The 21,255-nt window shown below is 46.8% G+C and overlaps 1 protein-coding gene across 1 annotated transcript in view; it reads right to left on the bottom strand.

Moving 5' to 3' along the window:
• Positions 1–20,923, bottom strand: part of GALNT18 (polypeptide N-acetylgalactosaminyltransferase 18) — a 230,811-nt gene extending 209,888 nt beyond the window's left edge. The window contains exon 1 of the mRNA XM_083164114.1: positions 20,518–20,923. Within this exon, the coding sequence (XP_083020240.1) occupies positions 20,518–20,773 (256 nt within the window). The 5' untranslated portion in view covers positions 20,774–20,923. The remainder of the gene's footprint in view (positions 1–20,517) is intronic.
• Between the last annotated feature and the right edge of the window lie 332 nt (positions 20,924–21,255).

Raw genomic sequence — 21,255 nt, 5'->3', positions numbered from 1 at the left:
ACGAGATGCCCGAGATTTCCCATAGGGAACAATGTTAAATGTCTCAATTGACCCGATTTTCCTGTTCAATGCCTCAATTGACCCAATTTTTCCATAGGAAACAATGTTAAATGGGCCACAGAGGCCAAATAGGCACCCTGAAGTGAATAATGGCCACCCGAATTGTTAACGCCACCCCACGATCAACGTCAAAGCGAAGCGTGGCGAGCGCAGCGAGCCCGCGAGGGGCGGCGGTACGAGTCCTACGACCTTTTCATACCCCCACTATCCACGTCGGCGTGGAGTTGAGAATAGAAAGTGTGGCGAGCGCAGCGAGCCCCGTGAGGGGACGCGGATACCTTCACAGGTATCCGCGTCCCCTCACGGGCTTCACAGCTGTCCGCGTGCGCTCGCCACGCTTCGGGCTCGGTGGCTCGCTGCGCTCGCCACACTTTCTATTCTCAACTCCACGCCGACATGGATAGTGGGGGTATGAAAAGGTCGTAGGACGCGTACCGCCGCCGCTCGCCACGCATCGGGTTGACGTTGATCGTGGGGTGGCGTTAACAATTCGGGTGGCCATTATACACTTCAGGGTGCCTATTTGGCCTCTGTGGCCCATTTAACATTGTTTCCTATGGAAAAATCGGGTCAATTGAGGCATTGAACAGGAAAATTGGGTCAATTGAGACATTTAACATTGTTCCCTATGGGAAATCTCGGGCATCTCGTCGGTTGATCGCACCCGATTTTTTAGTGCATTCAATGCCCGAGATTTTTTACTAACGATGCCCACGATCAAAATCGTGGGCGCCCTTCTAAGTAAAGAGTACCAAGATCTTGGTACATAGATGTGTAGAATAAAAATGCTGATGTAACCAGTTGCTACTTTCCGGAGTTATAATCACCATTCCTCACCATTGTGCTCTGGAAACTGACCGTTTGTCAACTCTGCCTGTGCACCTGCTGGTTGACCTGAATCATGTGACTTGCCGAGTCGTCTGGAAACTGTGACAGTTATGTGCAGCCACCTACTATGCAGGGATACTATGGGGTATGGATTCCCAAAGTTGAGACACACTGATGGCCCTAGCAAGAGAGATTGTGGGATTCCCCCTACTGATATCTAGAGCCGCCTTACAGAACCCTGTCAATACTCTGCCCACGGAAAGACACCGTTATATACTGTATATACTGCAATAACTTCTCAGACTGCATTTGGTCGTAAACGTATGAAATGATCTAGTCCGTGCGGTGCAATAAGAAAGATGCTGACGTGTAGGGAACGGATACATTATTATAAATAAAAGTTCCGCGTGTACAATTGGGGAATTACTCACCAGTAAATATTCATTTACATTCTGGAAATAAGAGCAGACGCTCCCTGGCATTAAAAGCATATTCCTGCATTAAGTGTGAAACATCGCACCTACATCGTAGCGACAATCTATTGTGCACTACAGGTAAAAAAACAGACACGAGTAATGCCCCCAATTATCAAGAGAGAGTACACTCTGCATGTAACTCACACCTCTATGAGAACATCTTTCCTGGCCGTAGCTTATTACCCACTAGTGGCCACCAGGAACATTTGTCGGTTACAGCAGGTGGGGGAGGTGTCCTGATAACAACCTGTTTATGTAGCAGTGAAAAAAACTTTAATGAGCTGTAATAACTGACCAAACCTCAATGAACTAAATACAGGACAGAAATGGGAGGTGGGTAGACAAAGCTATTGTGTACCGGAAAGCTCTGGAATCGTAACGCTGACAACAGAAGGAAATAGCATTAAACTCATTGCACCATGGAAAAGTCGTTATAAGACTGAACAGAAAGGAAAGCTGGGGACCTGGGGCTACTGGGATGATACCCCAAATCCATCCTGTGCAGTCACCCCGTGGGTGTGCTGGAAGAGCTGCTAAGTGGCTAATTTATTTTAATGACAGTTGACCAACTGGAAAAATGTAAATTTGGACAGCACTGGATACTCCAGAGATACAGAGGTGCGGTGAGGTTATTGCTGGCGACCGGTTACATGGCAGATGGCAATACATTTACATATTCATAAAGAAAAGATATTATCATTTCAATAAAGTTTATTTTTTGTTGTTGTTGTTTAATCATCTTTAAATATCTTTAATTACAAAAATATATATTATATATATCTCTTATATATTTGGCCAGATCTGTCAGTCAAGGCAGTGTGGCAAACGGTGGGCGGGGTTTCAGGGGTGATTGACAGGCCCATCCACCGTCAGCCACACTGCAGAAGCAAGGCATCCGTCGTACATGCTCTCCACAAGCACACACCCCTCCTCGACCAACACTCCCCATGCCTGCCCACTAACTCCATCCACGCCTGCTCACCACCCACAACCCCTCCCCTAACACACTCATCCCCTGCCTGCCCATAAGGCATCTACACACCGCGCGCCCAGCCCCCCCCTCATATACGCGCGCCGTCGCACCGGGCATTTCACCCGCCCCCCTTCAACATTAACACGCCCCCCCCCCCTCTGCCACAGCAGTCCCCGGCTAACCCCGCCCCCCGACACGCTGATCTGGGTCGGGCGACGGCTGGACCACGCCTGCGGCACACATCATTATCCCACCGCCCCGCAGGACATATCGCCCGCCAGCACACACTCCGGCCGCAGGATGATTTCATGGCGCCGGAGCTGTGCTGTGGCACCGCCAGCTCGCTCGCCAGCCAGCCAGCTCCCCCGCCCGCCCGCAAGCCGGCTAGCTTCCCCGCCCGCCCGCCAGCTAGCTAGCTTCCCCGCCCGCTTCCCCACTCCGTCCGGTGCATGAGACATGCATTGCTCGCTGCTGCTATTTAAAATTCACGGTCCCGCTGGACCGCTAGCCAATGGGCGCTTGCGGTCCAGCAGCCAATCAACTGATGGCTGCTGGACCGCGAGCGCCTATTGGCTAGCGGTCCAGCGGGAGATATGAATTTTACGTAGCCGCATATCTCTCCCGGACACAGCGCAGAGCGGGCGGCATTGCGCACACTGACAGGGGAGAGGGGAGGTGTGCACACACACACACACTGTCTCTGTCAGCACAGGCAGGGGGGGGGGCGCCTGGCTGTAACTATGGTGTACTCCCACCCTGCTGCACTCACCCTCCTAACCACATAACCCACCCACCCTGCTGCACCCACAAACCCACCCTGCTGCATCCTACTGCAGCCACCCACCCACCCTGCTACATCCTACTGCAGCCACCCACCCACTCTGCTGCACCCACAAACCCACCCTACTGCAGCCACCCACCCACCCTGCTGCATCCTACTGCAGCCACCCACCCACCCTGCTACATCCTACTGCAGCCACCCACCCACCCTGCTGCACCCACAAACCCACCCTACTGCAGCCACCCACCCACCCTGCTGCATCCTACTGCAGCCACCCACCCACCCTGCTACATCCTACTGCAGCCACCCACCCTGCTGCACCCACAAACCCACCCTACTGCAGCCACCCACCCACCCTGCTGCATCCTACTGCAGACACCCACCCACCCTGCTACATCCTACTGCAGCCACCCACCCACCCTGCTGCACCCACAAACCCACCCTACTGCAGCCACCCACCCACCCTGCTGCATCCTACTGCACTCACCCACCCACCCTGCTGCATCCTACTGCACCCGCCCACCCTGCTGCACCCTACTGCCCCCTTGGCAACGAGCATGAAGCCCCTTGGCATTGAGCATGAAGCCCCTGGCATTGAGGTAAGTGGCACTTATGTGTCAAATGTGTAATCGGCATTATGGTGTGTTGTATGTAATGGGCATTGCGGAGTGTTTTATAGTATGTAATGGGCATTGCTGAGTGTTATATAGTATGTAATGGGCATTACGATGTGTTATATAGTATGTCATGGGCATTGCGGAGTGTTATTTAGTATGTCATGGGCATTACGGTGTGTTATATAGTATGTCATGGGCATTACGGTGTGTTATATAGTATATAGTATGTAATGGGCATTACGGTGTGTTATATAGTATGTAATGGGCATTACGGTGTGTTATATAGTATGTCATGGGGATTACGGTGTTATATAGTATGTCATGGGCATTGCGGAGTGTTATATAGTATGTCATGGGCATCATGTGTGGGCTTATGTGTAATTGGAATTACAGAGTTCACAAAAATGTCCAATGGGCATTACGGTGTGTGGTATAATGTTGGTCCCTGCCCACTTTTCACTGTGCAGGAGCCTCACCTACTACAAATTTGAGGGGCGCGAAACATGCCTTTGCTCCGGGCGCCGTGGCACCTAGCTACACCACTGTCGCCCGCCCCCCTGCTGCCTCACACATGCAGCAACTCCGGTCCCCGCCTAACTCCGCCCCCCGACACGCTGATCTGGGGCGCTGCGGCACATTATCTTTGTCAACATGGCTCCCTTCTGCCACAGCGCTCCCCGGCAAAGGCAGATAAAAAAACACCGCCCCCCAGACCCGCTGATCAGTGCCGGGCGACGGACGGTACCCGGCTCCAATAATAACACACAGTCGGAAAATGGCTGCCCCCATACAGCATTATGGGGGCAGCCATTTTCCGAGGGTCTGTTATTATATTACCACTGCACCCTGAGCCGGCTACCGCCCGTCACCAAACACAGATCTGCGTGTCGGGTTTCTGTGAGAAGGGGGGCGGGTTCATGTTGGTGACGGAGCCGGGGCACGCTACAGCCTGTTGCTGTAAGGAGGGGGGAGGACAGTAGTATAGTCCGCCAGACCCCCCCTGGAAAAAAAACAGCCTAGCGCCTGCCCACCACCAAGGGGGATGCGCACAGCGCCCCATCCGCATCCCCCAACGTCACCTTTCTGTCAGAAGGGGGGCGGGTTCATGTGGGTGACGGAGCCGGGGAACGCTACAGGCTGTTGCTGTAAGGAGGGGGGAGGACAGTAGTATAGTCCGCCAGACCCCCCCTGCAAAAAAAAAAGCCTAGCGCCTGCCCACCACCAAGGGGGGTGCGCACAGTGCCCCACCCGCATCCCCCAACGTCACCTCCCCTCACACTATATCTCACACTCACATATATTTCTAATTCTGATGGGGCGAAGCCCCTCACAACGGTGTGAAGAGCGCCCGGAGGGCGCGATGAATCACCTAGTATATATATATATACACACACATACACACACACACACACACACACAGAGGGCTCCCAGTTTGGATGGGTGGCATAGTATCACCCGGCTGCACCAGGGTATAGTGCATAGATTGGAGGTACAGAGTGTTACCAGTATATAGTGCATGGATTGGAGGCACAGAGTGTTACCAGTATGGATGGGTGGCACCAGGGTATAGTGAATAGATTGGAGGCACAGAGTGTTACCAATATGGATGGGTGGCACCAGGGTATAGTGAATAGATTGGAGGCACAGAGTGTTCCCAGTATGGATGAGTGACACCAGGGTATAGTGCATAGATTGGAGGCACAGAGTGTTACCAGGATGGATGGGTGGCACCAGGGTATAGTGCACAGATTGGAGGCACAGAGTGTTACCAGTATGGATGGGTGGCACCAGGGTATAGTGCATAGATTGGAGGCACAGAGTGTTACCAGTATGGATGAGTGACACCAGGGTATAGTGCACAGATTGGAGGCACAGAGTGTTACCAGTATGGATGGGTGGCACCAGGGTATAGTGCATAGATTGGAGGTACAGAGTGTTACCAGTACGGATGTGTGGCATAGTATCACCTGGCTGCACCAGGGTATAGTGCATAGTTTGGAGGTACAGAGTGTTACCAGTACGGATGTGTGGCATAGTATCACCTGGCTGCACCAGGGTATATGGCATGGATTGGAGGCACAGAGTGTTACCAGTACGGATGTGTGGCATAGTATCACCTGGCTGCACCAGGGTATATGGCATGGATTGGAGGCACAGAGTGTTACCAGTACGGATGTGTGGCATAGTATCACCTGGCTGCACCAGGGTATAGTGCATAGATTGGAGGCACAGAGTGTTACCAGTATGGATGGGTGGCACCAGGGTATAGAGCACAGATTGGAGGCACAGAGAGTTACCAGTATGGATGGGTGGCATAGTATCACCCAGCCGCCCAAGGGTATAGAGCTTAGATTGGAGGCACAGAGTGTTACCAGTATGGATGGGTGGAACCAGGGTATAGTGAATAGATTGGAGGCACAGAGTGTTACCAGTATGGATGGGTGGCACCAGGGTATAGTGCATAGATTGGAGGCACAGAGTGTTACCAGTATGGATGGGTGGCACCAGGGTATAGTGCATAGATTGGAGGCACAGAGTGTTACCAGTATGGATGTGTGGCACCAGGGTATAGTGCATAGATTGGAGGCACAGAGTGTTACCAGTATGGATGGGTGGCACCAGGGTATAGTGCACAGATTGGAGGCACAGAGTGTTCCCAGTATGGATGAGTGGCACCAGGGTATAGAGCATAGATTGGAGGCACAGAGAGTTACCAGTATGGATGGGTGGCACCAGGGTATAGTGCATAGATTGAAGGCACAGAGTGTTACCAGGACGGATGGGTGGCACCAGGGTATAGTGCATAGATTGGAGGCACAGAGTGTTACCAGTATGGATGGGTGGCACCAGGGTATAGTGCATAGATTGGAGGCACAGAGTGTTACCAGGACGGATGGGTGGCACCAGGGTATAGTGCATAGATTGGAGGCACAGAGTGTTACCAGGACGGATGGGTGGCACCAGGGTATAGTGCATAGATTGGAGGCACAGAGTGTTACCAGGACGGATGGGTGGCACCAGGGTATAGTGCATAGATTGGAGGCACAGAGTGTTACCAGGACGGATGGGTGGCACCAGGGTATAGTGCATAGATTGGAGGCACAGAGTGTTACCAGTATGGATGAGTGGCACCAGGGTATAGTGCATAGATTGGAGGCACAGAGTGTTACCAGGACGGATGGGTGGCACCAGGGTATAGTGCATAGATTGGAGGCACAGAGTGTTCCCAGTATGGATGAGTGGCACCAGGGTATAGTGCATAGATTGGAGGCACACAGTGTTACCAGGACGGATGGGTGGCACCAGGGTATAGAGCACAGATTGGAGGCGCAGAGTGTTACCAGTATGGATGGGTGGCACCAGGGTATAGAGCACAGATTGGAGGCACAGAGAGTTACCAGTATGGATGGGTGGCACCAGGGTATAGTGCATAGATTGGAGGCACAGAGTGTTACCAGTATGGATGGGTGGCACCAGGGTATAGAGCACAGATTGGAGGCACAGAGAGTTACCAGTATGGACGGTCGGTGTCCCTCCCATACACTTGCATCCCACTAGCGGGACAATCCACAAAAGGCTAAAACCGAATTGATGGGTTGTTCAACCCTGGTTATAAGCTTTGGTGCTTTCACTCCGCACCTTGACCTAGGTCAACACGTCACCAATAACCCAGGCCAGAGGTGCGGTGTGAAATGGGTCTCACTGGAGACGAGACCCCCAAACAGCAATCCACTGGACTTGTGCCCCATTATCTACTTATGCACCAGGCATAACACTGATCAACACTCATTGTATTGCCAATCAAATACTGTAAGGGCGATTTTGGGGTAACTTTGAAGCAGATTTCAAAAATGTCATCAGGCTGTAATCTCTGAGATACACGGCTAAGAAACGGACAGCAGACAACTCAACCGGCAGCGGTCACATGGTTCTGCCTTGGAAATAATTGCCGCTTAAAAAAACGTCCAAAACTGCACGACATCATGTACCTGGGACCCTATTACATATGTGACATTACATCTATGTTCACCGTCACCGCGGCCGGACGCTCCTTCCATACAATGGAAAACTACCAGATCGGCAACAGTAAAAACACATATAATTTGGCATCCTGTTAAACAGGCAAAATTCACCTACAATGAATGTATACGCTCTGGGGCTGATTCAGGTTCATTCGGGGGGTGAGAACGGGGACTTCAGCGCCCGCCCCATTTTCAGCCATTTACAAATCAAAAAGACAGTCCACAACTGACTTATTTGCGATTGCCTTATTTGCCTTATTTGCGACGTTTGTCTTTATACACTAGTGGATCATTTATGAGCCGTATTTGCGGGGAGACCTACAAGTAAATTCCACTGCAGGAATATGTATTAGTCAGACAGTTATTACGCTACCAGGGCCGTGCAGTAATAAGAGGACTGTTACAGAATCGGTAATGGCCGCCCTCAGATGGCCGCACCGCCGAGAGACTCTTCTGCGCATTGTGTTTGTCTTTAATTGTCGAGAGGATTCTTCAGCACCAAGTAAATATTATTCTGTTGGTAAAACAAGTAATTGGCCATTGTATCAGTGTAAATGATTAAACTGGAATATCTCCCTTCTAGTCCTTCAGAGGCTACACTCTGTTACAGCCATAGATAAAAATAAGTACGTGGTAAAAGCGAGGAAGATCTTAAAATAAAACTGTCAGTGGGTATAGAGCGATCAAGATATAGTTATAATTATTGTAGAACCCTGCAATATTACAGAATACACAGCTGCACTACGAGCAATTAGTTGGGTTTAATTATATATATCATTTGTCTTAATGTTCCTCATACCCACACATACCCTAGGCTCCTGTGTCGATGAGATATATATTATATATACTCGTGGCTGGTACCTGACGCCTATCGGGCATTAGCACAATGAACAGTAAACATAGTAAGGTTTTTAACCCTTCTAGTGCAATTAGCCCATTGCCTGTGGCTGTGCAGGTCTGAAAACCTGGACCAAAGCCGTGTGCCTGAGAGCCCATCCGTCTCTCCCCCAGCCACACCTCAGAGACCCATGCCAGGCCTTGCAGTGATCCAGGTTCTGTTGCCTGGCTGTAAAGCACTCTCCTCTCAGGCTGGACGGCTCCTATTTAACCCTAAACAGGGCAGTTGTGACCAGAGGAAAAAAATCACTCTCTGGTGAAACAGGGTTTCACCACAATGTTATACTTGTACTGTATTGCCCTAAGAATGGGGGAAACCCTGAAAGCGCTTGGTGCCATTACAGTTATCTTCTGCAACGTTATACCCGAGTGCCACCTCCTTTGGATTATATATACATACACACACACACACACGGTGACACACCAGTTACCAGCCCGTCAAAATGACACAACAACATATCAATAATCAGATCTGTGACGCTTTGTACAACTGTACCTCGGTAATATAATCTCAGGTTTCCCTGACCAAGGCACAGTCGTGATATCATCCTCACAGGCAACAAAGTGAACAGATGATAATATTCTAAACGTCTTCTCTTTCCTGCCCATAAAAGTGGATAAATGAAAGGAGCTCAAAGAGTCCACGTGGCATGCGTTGCTGCTAGTGGGACTGACATGTGTGAGGCATGGCACCGTGCAGTGAGCAACTTCAGAGGAGTCCGCAACACAGACATGCAGAAAAGGTTTAGGACCCTTGAGAACGTCACAGGTGGGACCAGTGGAATGATGCTGTTATACTGCGCATGTGTCCCGGCTGTTGGAGCATAGAGTCCCAAATGTATGAGAAATGCATGGGGCAATCCTGAGTAGTGATGGGGCTGGCTATTCTGACGCACGGTGACGCTGCTTCCTATGGGCGCATTGCTGAAAGTGTTTGTGCACAGAGACGCATCATCACTCACTGGAGGCCATGCTTGGTGAGACCTTTAAACAACTTAGATGAATATTTGATGATACTTAAGGCCACATTTATGACAGGAATTTCCAAAGTGTCCACAACCCTTCAAGCTCGCCTATATACGTACCCCGATATGTTAGTAATTGCTGCTCTCATCGCCCCCTGAACCTTACAATCCTGACAGTATGCCACACACTGTGCAAACATCCCCACAATGCCTCATGTATTAAGGACACAGAGGTGACACAATCTGAAGCGAGGCGGATACAACAGTGAATGCTTCCATACAAACCTTACACTCTCCTGAGCTCCCTCTGCGTTGTCGGAGCATGTTGGGGCTCGCGGGACAGGTTAATGCTGCAAAAGAATGTGAAAATGTCTGCATGCTTCCCCCCCCCCCCCCCCCTCCTTCCCTACCACCCCCAACCAGCTCTATGGCACAGGGACTAGCGGCTACTTTCTGCTCATGACTTATGCAGGGCGTCAATAGAAAAATCTCATTTAAGAATATTGACTATTTAATTGCAGGTTAACAGTAACAGAAAGCCTACAAAATCCAAATGTTACGGAGCGCATCCATCGTGTGTGTGCATCTATTCCCAGGTATATTTATGAGGGTGACGTCGCTTGGCCGAGCTGCCGGATTCATGGGGACCATCTAGAGCAGACATGTCTAAACTGTGGCCCTCCAGCTGTTGCGAAACTACAAGTCCCATCATGCCTTGCCACAGTTTTGCTATTAGGGAATGCTAAAACCATGGCAAGGCATGCTGGGATGTGTAGTTTCACAACAGCTGGAGGGCTACAGTTTGGCCATGCCCAGTGCAGAGTGTCAATAACTTTGATAAACCTCTGGCACTTCTGTATTGCGGAACCACAAGTCCCATGACGGCCTGCCGGGTAGTACGGCAGCAGAGAAGGTCTAAAGGAGCGGAGAGATCATACTGTCCTGCTGAGCGTAACACAGTCATGTCAACACCTCTGATTTCCGTCTCGGCGAAGGGGCCCCCGTCCTCCTAATGGTCACAACGTGCAGCCTGTCAGATGCATCACACCAGTGTACACAGCTGCAGAGTCAAAGGGGCAGAAATTAAGTCCTTGAATTGCCTATGAATAGACTGTGCAAGTTGAAGAGGATGAGGACAGATCTATAAAGTCACCCTCCCTGGCGACACAATCCAGCGAGTGACTGAATGGACCGGCGCACACAGCTTACGCCCAGGGCATACGCAGATAAGAGAGAGGAAAAAAACAACAATCAAACCCGGAGGATTGCTCTGAACTAATTATTATTATTATTAAAGGAGGCTATTAAAAGCAACCTATTTAAAAGCTTGGCATCGCTTTCATTTCATAAATGATCAAATCTGTATACAGCATTGGTTGGGACTGTAGAAAATGAGGTACGTAGTCACGTTCTGCTCCCAAAAGCATAAATGACCTCAATAAATAGGTTGTGTCCCGGCTGAGTGATTACAAACAAACCATATTTATATATCGCCAGCATATGACGCAGCGCATCAAAAAAAATGCCTTGCTTGCAAACTAGAGGGAAATCAGGAAGTAATGCAGGAGGTTAAAGTGCTAGAAAATGCAAATTGGACCAACCAGATTGGATAATACAGCCCACTGATATCCTCTGCAATCACACAGCAATACTGACCTGGGGGCAGTGGGGTGTGAAAGTTTACTTATACCCCTTTTAGACATACTACCCGGGATTTTGGCCAGGTTTACCCGGGATTTTCAACCCAGGTCACTCCCAGGATTTTAGTAACAGACCCCCTTTCACACTACACCTCAAATCCGGGAAATACCCGGGTATACCCCTTTCACACATAAGCCAGGCTTTTCAAGCATTTCAGTGTTTCATCATTAAAATGGGACACGCCCCAGCAGCAAAAAAAAGCAACATCACATGTTTAAAACTGAAAAACCAAGGTAAACCAATTCAGACATAAGCCGGGTATTATACCCGGGAGTTAAATACCGGGAAAAACCCTGGTCAATTGCAGGTGCTCAGTATCCGGGAGTGAAATCCCGGGTATACCCTTTCAGACATACACTAGTCCCGGGTTTGGGCGCATTCATGTGAAAAAACCCGGGATTTTCGCGTATGTCTGAAAGGGGTATTACAGAACACATGAGAGTTTTGTGTGAACTGTGTAGAGGGAAGGTAACAGCTTATGGAGGTTCTAGGATAGAAGAAGCTGCCTGAAGAGGAGCGATTTTAGTATACTCTTGAAGGTTTGTAGACTAGATGAAAGTCTTGTCGTGCTAGGGGACGGAATCCCAGAGTGGGCGTCGTACTTTAACCCAATGCAATTAATCAGATTCTAGTGGGACGCTTTGCTAGTGTGATTTAGAAAATATATAAACCTGTATATAAAGTGCAGTGAATGTTGTCCACTGACGGGTAAGGGGTACAATTCGTTTTGCATGTTTTGCAGGTCTCCTCACATAATCACACATGAAATAATTAGCTCCACCTGTGGATCTTTTAAAATGTTTCAATGAGTAATGAATGCACCTGCCGGGTGACCTGGAAAAAATGAACTGTGTGGGTCCTGAGGACCGAGTCTGAGGACCCCTGGTCTAGAACTCTTGTCTGCAAAAGCATGCAAAAAGGAGACAGCCCAGTAACCATTGTCGGTTTCAAAGGTTCCTACATTATGGCCTATACATAACCAATATTTAGCCTATTAGTTCACCATAACCTACCATCGCTGAGGAATGAGACACAAAGTGCCTCACGTCTCAACGAGGACACTACTCCCAGCGATAGCAATGCGCCATCTACCCACTGCTCCACTTATAGTCTACAATATTTGTATCAGATGTTTCCCCAAAGTTGGAATAATGAGCATTTAATATTTTCTCACATGTAATTCCCTTTTATTTGCCCGTTAAGCAGACACCAGAATCAGCCATATAAAATACCAAACAGCTGGCACACAGACATCAAAAAGACCAAAAATAATACATTTTAATTAAACGCTGAATAACACCCTGGAGAAACGAGCATTTTTGTCTCTACAATACAGATAGAGAATGGCAATCCTCCAGCAATGGGAATATCACCTGGGGAGATATTCTGGCTCCTTGTCTAGGCGTGAAATATTAATATGAAGCACACCTGTAGAGGTTTGATATGAGCTTCGGACTATGGGACGTGACAGATGGCGGTACTGGGAAAGTCTTTGCGGGTTTTATATTTATAATAATGTATGAAACAAAAGGAAAGGCTTCTATTCATTCACAACACCAACATAGCGATTGCCACACACACATATTATATATATATATATAAGGGTATCTGGGCTGTATGGCCGGTCGCAGGTCTCCTTGGTGGAGCTACGCTAGATAAGTTATACCTGGACCTTTTTTTGCATATTTTGTCTGCCAATATGATGCCATGTGATTTTTTTCTACTATGATGCTCAATACACTCTTCTAAAGTTTATTCAGCTGGTGTGCGGATTTCATTTGTTTGACTTCAGGGTTAAACCATCCAATATATATATATATATATATATATATATATATATATATATATATATATATATATATACATACATACATACATACACACACACATACATATACACACCTTTATACCTTTATGAGGTGAAGTACTGCCTCTGACTACTGGAGGCCGCTTGATGGACCAAACTACTCCTTTGTGTGCTAAAAGAGGTCATAACAAAAAGTGAAGGCTATTTTTTTTTTTGCAGGGACACTGTTCTGTTTGAAACTTGCTGGATATGCAGATTGGGAGCTGTAAAGACAGGCATTGGAGGTAGGAGCAGATAGGGACTTGGGGTGGGGTGGAGAGTTTGTGGACTAAAAACTGTCACAGCTCAAAGCAAAAGTAAAAACTTTCAAAGTGAAAGTACATTGCAGAAGCGTCATTTTGACAGGTTTGTCACTAGTTACAGATAATCAGCCCACAAACTCCCTTCTGTGCCTCATGCCGCTGCACACCTCAGAACGCACAGCACCCACCAGCCATATGGCGTTGCTGGCTATACCCCTAGGGGGGAGGCGGATGAGCACAAGAAGTACACAAAATGCAGCAAATACGAATAAAACAGATCTGGACATTCATTATCCTAGCCGTCTACAATAACCTCTGATCTTTTCATGTATGTATTACGTGAATAAATTCCACATTCGAGTCCCTAGGAGATTAGGCCAGCAGCTTCTAGTCCAATCCCATCGATTGCCTCTGACCATCTGTTTATCCCCATGCTATGGACACACATCACTATGTACATATGCTGCTGGCACATAATGCAATAAAACCTGTAATATTCCAGATTACTGTCCGAGGCACACTGGAAGCTGGTCATGCTACACGCAGAGTCACATCAGGGGAATTCATGGTGCACATACCTACTAGGAGTAATACACAAATTTACTAAAGCTTCTAAATATAAAATAAAAGGGTTCAGATTCTATCATTTTTTTTAGGATGCAATAGCGAAAAAGGCAGTATCGGATTGGTTGCTATGGGCAAATTCACCTCTTTTCATTTTAAGAAGCTTTAGTAAATTGACCCCACTGTGCTGAATGGTCCATTCATTCTAATGGGCCATTCATTTCACTGAGGCTGTGAGGTATATGAAACAGCACAACTGAACTGAATGAGGCTCAGAAGCAGTGTCCATTTGTTTCATTTCCTCTGTTGCAATAGAGAACAACTATTATTGATGTGTAATTAGAGTAATTAACCCCGGACACCGCAGCTATAATGGGAAATGCCTTGCCATTGGCTGTGGGGAGTTGCGTTTGTCATTCTTCTGCATGTTTCCAGCAGAGCATGGCTTATTTTGGGTAACGTTTTAATGTTCTACAGAATGTTCTCCTGCATTAGCGGGAACAAGCCCAGACTAGGCGAGGAATTCATTTCAGTGGCCCATTCTTTTCAATAGCACATGCTGGGGACACAATGAAATATATGATCTGCAGAAACGTATGGGGAATGTCCTATGTTGCGGACGCATTACCAAACACATCAATGCATTTCAGCTATAGATAAAACACTTGTCATCTGCAGATCACACGCATGACCTATGTATTCCCACACGCAGTCCTCCGCAGTCAGGTATCTGCAGGCTGCTAAGACCATCTGACATGCAGTCCCCCTAGGCTGTAATGCCCTAGACAGCTACCTCTCCTGCCCTCCCCTATCTCCTCCGCCGGACATTACCCAGCCTCGCCCAAATGTCCAATCCCAGCATAACTGTGCCACATATTCCTTAGGGGTACAGCAGACTAATTAGCAGGCATGCTAGCAAACATGTACACGTGACAACCAAAAATATGCCTGTGTTATGAGGTCAGCGCAGTACACGCAACATGAAAGGGTCCGTTTCTGTGGTAACAACACTCAAGTTAATTACCATTTACTCAGTGCCAGGAAAGCAAATATCACAGCTTCAAACATCCCAGCGACAAATAATTTCTAACTTGTCCGCTGCTCAGGACCATAAATGGCAGCTGTGAAAATATCATTAGGTTCTGATAAACCCTTCAGATCGTACTCTCCCCTGTGCTGGAGAAAAGGCAGGAAGACGACTTGTTTGGCCCGGCGGCGCCAGGCAGGACGCAGCCCGACACACGCGTAGATCGGATTGGCCATTTGTACGGCCGACATTCCAATAGTAATGCATACCGATCAATGTTCTGGATTTTGGGTGCTGAAAGGGACGATGTTTCCATTTAGGGTTTTCATGTAGGGGAGCAAAATGCCTTGTTATCCACGTTGAACATTGAGGGTCTTTCATTTTACTGACAATTTATGAGACAGGGTCTAAATTTGCCCAAAACAGAGATTCAACTCAGGCACAATAGGCCTGATTCACACCTGGTACTAAGGCTGAATTTTTGCAGATGGGCATAAGCATGCTGCACTGCAGGTGGGGCAGATGTAACAGGTGCAGAGTGAGTTACATTTGGGGGAGGTTATTTTGTTTCTGTGCAGGCTAAATACTGGCTGCTTTATTCTTACGCTGCAATTTCAGTTTAAACATAGCTCACGAAAATCTAACTCTCTCTGCACCTGTTACATCTGCCCCACCTGCTGTGCAGCGTGATTTTTGTCCATTGCAGCCTAGCTTACAGGTCTGAATTAGGCCATTGATGACCGTGAAACTCATCTGTGGTGAACAAAGCATCCTGACCGATATGGCAATTTCTATAATCCATTCGTATACAAGCGCTCTCACTCGCTGCCTAATTTCCAGTAATTATGAGCACCAAGCACAAACACTTTACCCAACAAAATAATTAGACTGTGCTGATGTAATTGTCAGCTTCCCCGAAGCAGTCACACAAAGGGCCACTCAGTGACAGGAGACGTACGAGCGCTGCTGATGAATCATCCTGGGAACACAAGGCTTGGAAAGCTTTCATTGATTGATACTAAATTACTCGGATTAAATGCTTTCTCTCTGGGTCAAGGTGGCAGAACTTCAGGAAGCAAAGGGGCACAGGGTTCGAAACGCCATCTCCGGGAATACATCTGGCACCGCAAGTGACAGACCCAGCTGTCAGCAGGCACCGGTGGGGCGATCCGCTACATGTACTGTAAGCAGGTAACGGCTGTAATTATTGACCAATGTGGCCTCCTCCGATACACCATCAATGACTGCAAAGAATCCGGTGTCCGTACGCCGCGAATGACAACTATGTTTTATAATGGCTCCCAGTCCGGGTGCATTAATCATATCTTGCATTACTGTAATTATTCTGTCTTCCTCTGCCTGATAACACATTGATGTGAACAGGGGTAGTGCTGGATGTAGACTGTAACTGAAGGCTGGGGCAGGGGGAAGGGGGGGGGTCATAATGACATCATGGGGGGGATTCAATTGCTTCTGAATGATAATACTGGTTTTGTCAATGGGCTGAGCTGAGTTTGTAATATAAATGCTCACAAGACACACTGAAAATGCCATATGTATGAATGTAGACGTAGACTGTCTGCTCCATACAGGACAATTAAACGATAGACTAATGCAGCGGGCGAATATAAACCATGTGGCGTCACTTACAGGTGGTGTGAAGCCTGGCATTCAGATCCAACCCGCCAGGACGCACCACCGTTTCACAAATGTGGACCAAGGGGTTGGAGACATGAAACTGTACAGAGATACAGAAAGTAACAAGTCAGAATGGTAGGTACTGAGGCGGAGGGCATTCCCCTATGGCGCTAATTCACATAACGTACATTCCTGGATTGCTGCGTGATTTATACACATTGGTAAGTACTCACCATCTACGTTATGGGTATAGGGAGTTATTACATACAGCACAGGTATATCCGTCCTATTCCTAGTTGGCCGCATCGGTCTCTCTGTGATATGGGGCATTTCGTGGCAGACGCAACAATGAGACTGCTGGGAGAGTTGTGGGTGTGTATCTATGCAACATCCGATTGGTGCGTACGGGAAAGGGGAGGCGGCACATAGCGTGGAACTGGTAAAGGTGCAGTATATACAGCAAGCTATAGGGGAGGAGGGTGCAATGTATATGTAATACAGATGCAGTGCATATATAGTATAATATAGGGGAGGAGGGTGCAGTGTAAATGTAATAAAGAGGCAGTATATATAGATAAGAGAGACAGAATAGTACAATACAGGGGAGGAAGGTATAGTATATAGGTGCAGTGTATATGATAATATAGGGGAGGAGGGTATAGTATATAGGTGCAGTGTATATGATAATATAGGGGAGGAGGGTATAGAATATAGGTGCAGTATTGGGGTCAACGGCATTTCGGGCCGGGGCCCGTCATCAGGAGTGTGTCATGGTGTGTCCTTATGACGGGCCCCGGCCCGAAATGCCGTTGACCCCAATAAATTTTGCACTGGTTCAAGGGTATAGTAAATATGGGAGGAGGGTATAGTAAATATATAGGTGCAGTATATATAGGATAATATAGGGGAGGAGGGTGCAGTGTATATACAATTGTAGTACAATACAACAGCAGTATATATATATATATATATATATATATTATACAGGGGAGGAGGGTATAGTATATAGGTTCAGTATATAAAGGATAATATAGGGGAGGAGAGTATAGTATATAGGTGCAGTATATATAGTATAATATAGGGGAGGCTGGTATAGAATATAGGTAGTGTATATAAGGATAATATAGGGGAGGAGGGTACAGTGTATAGGTGCAGTATGTATATAGTATAATACAGGGGAAGAGGGTATTGTATATAGGTGTAGTATATAAAGGAGAGGAGTGTATAGTGTATATAGGTACAGTATATATAGGATAATATATGGGAGGAGGGTATAGTGTATAGGTGCAGTGTATATAGAATATAGGGGAGGAGGGTATAGTGTAGATAGGTGCAGTATATCTAGGATGATATAGGGGAGGAGGGTATAGTGTATATGTGCAGTATACATAGGATAATATAGGGGAGAAGGGTATAGTGTATACATGCAGTGTGTGTGTGTGTGTGTGTGTGTGTGTGTGTGTGTGTGTGTATATATATAGGATAATATAGTGAAGGAGGGTATAGTGTATAGGTGAAGTATATATACTGTAGGTAAATATAGGGAAGGATGGTATAGTAAATAGGTGCAGTATATATAGAATAATATAGGGGTGGAGGGTATAGTGTATATAGGTGCAGTATATAGAGGATGATATAGGGGAGGAGGGTATAGTGTACAGGTGCAGTATATATAGAATAATAAAGGGAAGGAGGGTATAGTGTACATAGGTGCAGTGTATACACAGTATAATACAGGGGAGAATGGTATAGTATATAGGTGCAGTATATGTAGTATAATACAGGGTAGGATGGTATAGTATATAGGTGCAGTATATAGTATAATACAGGAGAGGAGGGTATAGTATATATAGGTGCAGTATATATATATATATATATATATATATATATATATATCTATCTCGTACCTGATGAAAATATCGACCAGATATTGAAACGTTGTCCACGCTATACTATTATCCTGGTGCGGGCACCCACAGACGACTATTTAAGGAGGATGTGCCGGGCACAAGTGTATATATATATATTACAGAGGAGGAATGTGTAGTATATAGGTGCAGTATATATAGGGAAATATAGGGGAGGAGGGTATAGTGTATAGGTGCAGTATTTATAGAATAATATAGGGGAGAAGGGTATAGTGTGTGTGTGTGTGTGTGTGTGTGTGTGTGTGTGTGTGTGTGTGTGTGTGTGTGTATTTTACAGGGGAAGAGGGTATAGTATATAGGTGTAGTATATAGGATAATATAGTGAGGAGGGTATAGTGTACATAGGTGCAATATATATGATAATATAGGGGGGAGAGTATAGTGTATAGGTGCAGTATATATAGGATAATATAGGGGAGGAGTTTATAGTATACTGTATATAGGTGCAGTATATATAGGATAATATAGGGGAGGAGGGTATAGTGTATATAAGTGCAGTATATATAGGATAATATAGGGGAGGAGGGTATACTGTATAGATGCATTATATATAGGATAATATAGGAGAGGAGGGCATAGTGTAATAGTGTATATGTGCAGTATATATAGGATAATATAGGGGAGGAGGGTATAGTGTACATAGGTGCAGTGTATATATAGAATTATATAGGGGAGGAGGTTGTTGTGTATATAGGTGCAGTATATATAGGATAATATAGAGGAGGAGGGTATAGTATATAGAGGTGCAGTATATATATGATAATATAGGGGAAGAGGATATAATGTATAGGTGCAGTATATAGGGGGAGGGGATAGTGTATATATGGGTGTAGTATATATATATATATATATAGCCTAATATAGGGGAGGAGGGTTTAGTGCATATATAGGTGCAGTAAATATAGTATAATGGTGCAGTGTATAAGTAATACAGAGGAAGTATATAGTATACATAATATAATAAAGGGGAAGAGAGTGCAGTATATACAGTGGAGGAGATATATACACACATACATACACACACACACATATGTATTATATACCAGGTGCAGTATACACAGTATAGGGTATATACAGAATGATATAGGGGTAGGTGGGTATAGTATATAGGTGCAGTACACACAGTATGGGTGCTGAATATAAGTGCAGTACACACAGGATAGGGTATACACAGCATGATATAGGGGAGGTGGGAGCAGTAGACACAGTGTAGGGTATACACAGTAGAATATATGGCGGATAGTAGTATATAGGCAAAGTACAGGGTATATACAGTATGATATAGGGGGGATAGTAGTATATAGGCGCAGTACAGGATATAGACACACACACAGTATGCTATATGAGGGGGTAGTAGTATATAGGTGCAGTGCAGGGTATATACAGTTTGATAGAGGGGGGATAGTAGTAAATAGGTGCAGTACAGGGTATACACTGTATGATATATGGGGGATAGTAGTATATAGACACAGTATAGGGTATACACAGTATGATATATGGGGATAGTAGTATACAGGCAAAGTACAGGGTTTATACAGTATGATATAGGGGGGATAGTAGTATATAAGTGCAGTACAGGGTATATACAGTATGATATATGGGGTAGTAGTATATAGGTGCAGTACAGGGTATATATATAGTATGATATAGGGGGGATAGTAGTATATAGGCGCAGTACAGGGTATATACACAGTATGATATATGGAGGATAGTAGTATATAGGCACAGTACAGTATACTACAGTAAGATATAGGGGACAGTAGTATATAGGTGCAGTACAGTATATATATATATATATATATATATATATATACACACACACACACACACATACATATATATACACACACACACACACACAGAATGTTATGGGGGGTGGTGCAGTACACGCAGTATAATAATAAGATCATATAGGGGATATAGTAGGTTACCTTGGATGTGCCGGTTGATGACGCTCTCTAGCCGCTCCAGCCTCTGGATGATCCGCAGGGTGTCCCCCCTGTCCTCAGCCTCCAGCCTCCTGCTGCTGCCGCCGGTATCGGTGTCGGGGGGCCCCGGTGCCCGCACGGAGCGCCCGGCCATGTAGTTGGTGACCCAGCCCACGTAGAGCAGGCAGAGGATGTTACTCATCCCGCTCAGGATCACGCAGGTGGACACCAGCGGTTTGGTTTTCCTGGTGCAGACCATCCTCAGCTCCCTCCATATAGCGGGGTCCGGGGGGCAGCCCGGGGACCGGGGGGCGCTCACTGGCACGGGATGGACCGCACGGAGAACTTACCGGACTCTCCGCCGCTTCTCATCGCAGTGACCGGCAGCGGCCCCGGGAGAGAGCGGGGACCCTGTGGGAGCCAATCACAGCGCCGCTCGCCGTACGCGCGGCCAATTACAGCGCTGCCCTTCACTACCTGTCCAATCACCGGCGGCTGGAGGCGGGGCTACTATGGAGACTCAACCTGCTGCCCGCTGCTGCTTTCTCCGCACATTCCGGCGCTGTCTGATACTATCTATGTATCTATTTCCATGTATCTGTCTATCTATGTATCTATCTATCTCTATGTATCTAGCTCCATGTATCTGTCTATCTATGTATCTATCTCTATGTATCTGTCTATGTATCTGTCTATCTACAGTATGTATTTATCTACCGTACCTATCTGTATGTATCTATC

Source organism: Crinia signifera, chromosome 11, assembly GCF_055691185.1.
Source record: "Crinia signifera chromosome 11, ASM5569118v1, whole genome shotgun sequence".
In the NCBI taxonomy this organism is placed as follows: Eukaryota; Metazoa; Chordata; class Amphibia; order Anura; family Myobatrachidae; genus Crinia; species Crinia signifera.
This window is presented reverse-complemented; position numbering and strand designations above follow the sequence as displayed.